General features: G+C 37.4%; 1 protein-coding gene across 4 annotated transcripts in view; it reads right to left on the bottom strand.

Annotated features, from left to right (window-relative positions):
- Positions 1-3,819: 3,819 nt before the first annotated feature.
- Positions 3,820-6,380, bottom strand: part of LOC137622933 (lamin Dm0-like) — a 40,955-nt gene continuing 38,394 nt past the window's right edge. For 2 of the 4 annotated variants that reach the window (XM_068353509.1, XM_068353507.1), the window contains 2 exons: positions 6,266-6,353; positions 3,820-6,013 (listed from right to left, as the gene is read on the bottom strand). In XM_068353509.1, coding sequence (XP_068209610.1) covers positions 6,309-6,353 — 45 coding nt within the window. In that variant the 3' untranslated portion in view covers positions 3,820-6,013; positions 6,266-6,308. The remainder of the gene's footprint in view (positions 6,014-6,265; positions 6,354-6,380) is intronic. The other 2 variants (XM_068353508.1, XM_068353506.1) reach the window with 1 other exon arrangement.

Consider the following 6,380-nt stretch of genomic DNA (forward strand, 5'->3'; position numbering starts at 1 on the left):
TATCACCCAGAGCATCCTTCACTCCATCCATCCACCCAAACCTTGGCCTTCCTCTAGTACTTCTCCCATCAACTCTTGCATTCATCACCTTCTTTAGCAGACATCCATTTTCCATTCTCTCAACATGGCCAAACCACCTCAACACATTCATATCCACTCTAGCTGCTAACTCATTTCTTACACCCGTTCTCACTCTCACCACTTAGTTACACCCGTTCTCACTCTCACCACTTAGTTCCTAACCCTATCTACTCGAGATACACCAGCCATACTCCTTAGACACTTCATCTCAAACATATTCAATTTCTGTCTCTCCATCACTTTCATTCCCCACAACTCCGATCCATACATCACAGTTGGTACAATCACTTTCTCATAAAGAACTCTCTTTACATTCATGCCCAACCCTCTATTTTTTACTACTCCCTTAACTGCCCCCAACACTTTGCAACCTTCATTCACTCCCTGACGTACATCTGCTTCCACTCCACCATTTGCTGCAACAACAGACCCCAAGTACTTAAACTGATCCACCTCCTCAAGTAACTCTCCATTCAACATGACATTCAACCTTGCACCACCTTCCCTTCTCGTACATCTCATAACCTTACTCTTACCCACATTAACTCTTTTCCTTCTCTCACACACACTTCCAAATTCTGTCACTAATCGTCCAAGCTTCTCTTCTGTGTCTGCAACCAGTACAGTATCATCCGCAAACAACAACTGATTTACCTCCCATTCATGGTCATTCTCGTCTACCAGTTTTAATCCTCGTCCAAGCACTCGAGCATTCACCTCTCACCACTCCATCAACATACAAGTTAAACAACCACGGCGACATCACACATCCCTGTCTCAGCCCCACTCTCACCGGAAACCAATCACTCACTTCATTTCCTATCCTAACACATGCTTTACTACCTTTGTAGAAACTTTTCACTGCTTGCAACAACCTTCCACCAACTCCATATAACCTCATCACATTCCACATTGCTTCCCTATCAACTCTATCATACACTTTCTCCAGATCCATAAACGCAACATACACCTCCTTACCTTTTGCTAAATATTTCTCGCATATCTGCCTAACTGTAAAAATCTGATTCATACAACCGCTACCTCTTCTAAAACCACCCTGTATTTCTAAGATTGCATTCTCTGTTTTATCCTTGATCGTATTAATCAATACTCTACCATACACTTTTCCAACTACGCTTAACAAACTAAGACCTCTTGAATTACAACACTCATGCACATCTCCCTTACCCTTATATAGTGGTACAATACATGCACAAACCCAATCTACTGGTACCATTGACAACACAAAACACACATTAAACAATCTCACCAACCATTCAAGTACAGTCACACCCCCCTCCTTCAACATCTCAGCTCTCACACCATCCATACCAGATGCTTTTCCTACTCTTGTTTCATCTAGTGCTCTCCTCACTTCATCTATTGTAATCTCTCTCTCATTCTCATCTCCCATCACTGGCACCTCAACACCTGCAACAGCAATTATATCTGCCTCCCTATTATCCTCAACATTCAGTAAACTTTCAAAATATTCCGCCCATCTTTTCCTTGCCTCCTCTCCTTTCAACAACCTTCCATTTCCATCTTTCACTGTCTCTTCCATTCTTGAGCCAGCCTTCCTTACTCTCTTCACTTCTTTCCAAAACTTCTTCTTATTCTCTTCATATGAATGACCTAATCTCTAACCCCACCTCAGGTCAGCTGCCCTCTTTGCCTCACGTACCTTGCGCTTTACTTCCACATTTTTCTCTATATTTTTCATACTTCTCTATACTATTACTCTGCAGCCATTCTTCAAAAGCCCTCTTTTTCTCTTCCACTTTTACCTTCACTCCTTCATTCCACCATTCACTGCCCTTCCTCATGCTGCCTCCAACAACCTTCTTTCCACACACATCACTTGCAATCTCAACAAAATTTTCTTTTACTAACTTCCACTCCTCCTTTAAATTGCCAGTTTCTCTTACTTTCACTTCGTCATATATCATTTTCAACCTTTCCTGATATTTACTTCTTACCTCCGGTTTTATTAGCTCTTCAACCCTCACTACCTCCCTTTTACATCCACCTACTCTATTCCCCCATTCTTTTGCTACAACTAATTTTCCTTCCACCAAAAAATGATCAGACATACCGTTAGCCATACCCCTAAACACGTGCACGTCTTTCAATCTTCCAAACATTCTTTTAGTTATCAACACATAATCCATTAATGCCCTTTCTACTACTCTTCCATTTGCCACTCTTACCCACGTATACTTATTTTTATCTTTCTTTTTGAAAAAGCTATTACTTATCACCATCTCTTGCTCAACACACACATCTACCAGTCTCTCACCACTCTCAGGTACCTGGAAGAAAGGGAACATCAAAAGAAAAAATACAGAAAATTTACCTGTATTGTTATACTCTAACATCAGATAAATTAGTGTTTCCAGGAAGTACAAATAGCAAAGAATAGGAAAATGTGAGAATAAACAAAACCTAATGCCAATCTGGCAGTGGCCATAACACTGGAGAACATTTTTCTTTAATCATACTTGCATCCCACTCCCGAGATATCAACAAATGTTAAATTAGCGATTCTCCCCAAAATGGGGTATTGAAGTGTATCATTGGCTAATATTAGACCAAGGTGACTAAATAAATGTACTTGGACAACAGTTGTAGACACAGAAAGGTAACAAATAGAGAAAACAAAATAACTAACAAATTTCAGGTATGACCACAAAGAACATTACACAAAAATGAACTAATATCTTATGAAAGGGAGGATGGTGTACTTCCCTTTTAGTGAAGCGAATAGGTTTGCAATAAATGCATAACCATCAATTACAGTAACACTTATGCACATGTGACAGCACAAACGAAGTCAACACGGGTTTACAAATTGGTTCTGGAAGTTTCTAAAGTTGAACAAGCTTACAGCCAAAACCATATTGGAGAATCCTTCCACTGATGAAGGGAAGTTGGAAGTTTACCATGAACTTAAAAGATTCCTACTTCCACATACCACCAATTATTCAGAATTCTAGAAGACTCCTTCAGTTTGTGAAGGGGCAAAGTGCATTACATCATGTGCCATATGTTTTGACCCGAGAATTACTCCTCAGGTTTTACGAGGGTGATGGCCCAGTCGGAAAGTACTTTTACCTACAAGACTGGCTTATTTTCTATCCTTTTCTAGAAATGATTAGTGTCACATGTTGAAGAATCTAGGGTTCTAGTTAATATACCAAAGGTCTATGATTCCAAGTCAGAAAATCCCATCTATTTTAGGACGATAACTCCGGTCCCCCTTTCTTTGGACTTCTCCCATGTAGAAAAAGTCCATCTTTCCAGAATTACTGGCAGAGATTATTGGAATTAAAAATAAGCTGCAGATCCACCTCAATCATTGCTTGGACAGATTCACCGATTCAAAGAAAAGTTTCATCCCCACTCGTCTGAACCAGAATTAACAAGTAGGCGAGATAATCATTAAACACGTAAAATGTTATAGCTCTCACCGTAGATAAGGTGATAAACTTAAGCTTCCTCCATCTGTTAGGCAAGAGGAAAAACCTAAGATACCATTACCAGGTTGTGCAAGTAAAGCAGCAACTTCCAAAGGGGAATAAATGTAACGCAATGTCCTCCTCAGACATCTAGTTTGGAGATGGTTATAATAACCAGTTCCATTACAAATCTTTGTAACCAATAACTGGCAAGCAAATATACTACACCTAGTCCTAATAGAAAATAATAGCCTCCTGAAAAGGTTAAGAATATACAACAAGAATCTATCAACTTTAATAAAGTATATCCATACTTATACAATTTAACATCAGGATATTTTTAGTCTAGAACTTCCAATTAAAGGCACGCTACTAGAACCATTTTGGACGCTACAAAGCCAGATCAGCTGGATAATCAATCAATTGAAGATCAAAACTTTCCCATAACTGTTACTTTACGGTAAATGCATATCTGAACCAAATCATGACAAATTGTCACTAAAGTAATATTTTAAAATCAGTAACTAAAGGATACATGATTTTTTTCCTAAGTTCTACTTCCATGATGTGTTAATGTGTACTAATTTTTATCATGAAAAGCAGAACTAAGATTACGTCTTGATCTTCAACATTATACAATACTTGGTTTCCTTGGATGACTAATAGCTTTTAGATAAAGTTTTGCTTTTTATAATTCTGATCAAATAAAAGCCATAAGTGGTTGGCTGTGGTGGTAACTCTGGCCTAAGTCCAAAAATAGTTCCATATCTTTATTAGCACTTCTCTGAATTATAAGGTAATATTGAAAGCCAACATATCACTTGGTTTAACACCAAGGAACTCAGTAATAGTATCCAAGCTGAGCAGAAATTACTCTATACAAGTAACCTCTCTAAGCCACATTCCAATTTATGGATGTCTATAACAATGTGACCAGTTTCAGATATATCAATTCATTGTTCATTTCCAGGGTAACTTACCAGAACCAGACATTAAAACTAAAATTCACAAGCAACAATGATGTGAATAACTTTGGTTAACATAACTACTGTATACAACACAACTGCTTGTTGAAAAAAAAAATAATTTGAAATAAAATTTGATACATCTGAACCACATCCAACCAATTATGACCAAAATAAAAACCTTAAAAAATTAATATTTTAAATGTCTGATAAAACAAATTTTCACATTAGAAAATAAATCCCTATTTGCATTTATATATCTTTTAAACTATTCAAGCTATCATTACATACATAGGAAAAATAATGGCAGTGAACGTGTAGAGAATAGCACAGACTATAATGACTTTATATCTTATTGGCACAAGTTTCACAAAAAAATACTTCCACCAATGTAAATATTTATGTAATTACCCTAGCTTGAATTCCTCTGAAACAAGGTTGATCTCAATGAAAAGAAAGAGAAACAGGTGTCCAACCATGGCTCTTTTGGATTGTCAACACATACAACCTTGAAAGGACAATTCAAACTAAAGTTCTGGTGTCTGGGGCCTGAATTGCACACAATTCTAATACCCTCTTGTTTGTGATTTAGTAAAGCTGGCAAGTGTTAATTTTTTTTTTGTTCTTTGCATACATAAAAAAACCAAAGCATCGGAAGCAAAAAAAAAAAAAAAAAAAAAAATCATTTGACCTCATCAGACAAACCACCAAGATTATTTTTTAGAATAATCACCAACCACAATAAGCTAAAATGTTGGAATCAGAAGTCTTGAAAATTTTGGTACAAACCAAATACGCACAGTAAAATAAAAAAAAAAAAAGCTCCCAGGTACCAGGTACGCCTCTGTAGCTCAAACCTTTGAAAACATTTCATTGTCCCGTTTCAAGATCCCCTGATATTCATACTGGACATACAAAAAGTTGAATGCCCTTGATAAACATTTCATGCAGTCTTTTCTAAATAAAAGCACTTCGCTCATTACAAACGAGAATCTGAGATCTCATTTACGACAAATTCAGCATACAGATATTTAAGCACTTTCTCTGACCCCCCATCCCATTTGAGACAGACACTGTCTTAAGTAACTGCTATATAATCATTGGCATCATCACCATTCAAGCCACAGCAAATGATTTAATGCATTTCAGTCACCTGTCCTGACTTCAAACACTTCAAATCTAACAGCCAACATTCAATATATTTTTACTACTACCTAATATACTCTGCTGGTAGTTACAAAAGTACTCTCACTTGCATTCCTCACAAAAGTAAAAGAAAGTCTTCCATGCCAACTCCTCAACCATTATTCTTAATAGCAGACCAGCTAGTTTACCCCCAAAAGTCATAGCTGTTTCAACAAACCAAGTGCAGCTCTGCGGGATGGTGGTCTTTGTACGTAGTATTGGAGGGGGTTAACTAATACTATAAAGGAGAAATGAACCAGCATGATGTCACTTCTCTCACATAACACTGCACTTCTCTTGTTGGGACGTCCCTTCTGTTATTCTCTGAAAAATAAAACAAAAAACTTATGAATCTAACATTACAGGAGAATTTGTTCCCTTTTGAACAGCTGACTCTTCACCTGCCATTTTTCATGAACCTAAAAGCAGCTGTCAGTTATTCAAACCCAAGTTTTACTGAAGTGATAAAAAACTTAATCTTTTTTTTTCTAAAATGGTTAAAATAAAATGGTTTAATGACTTGGCATGAAGCTAGCGCAAGGTCAGACTTGGGAGCAACTTCCTATCATTACTTACGAATTCAGGAGGAGCTCATATACGTGGTAGGTAGATAGGTGCTTTAAGCGAGGATGCAACCAGTGTATAGTCGCGATACCTCCTCTTCCTGCCGAGGGGAAAGAAAAATGAGGTC

This window comes from Palaemon carinicauda, chromosome 30 (assembly GCF_036898095.1).
Source record: "Palaemon carinicauda isolate YSFRI2023 chromosome 30, ASM3689809v2, whole genome shotgun sequence".
Taxonomy (NCBI): Eukaryota; Metazoa; Arthropoda; class Malacostraca; order Decapoda; family Palaemonidae; genus Palaemon; species Palaemon carinicauda.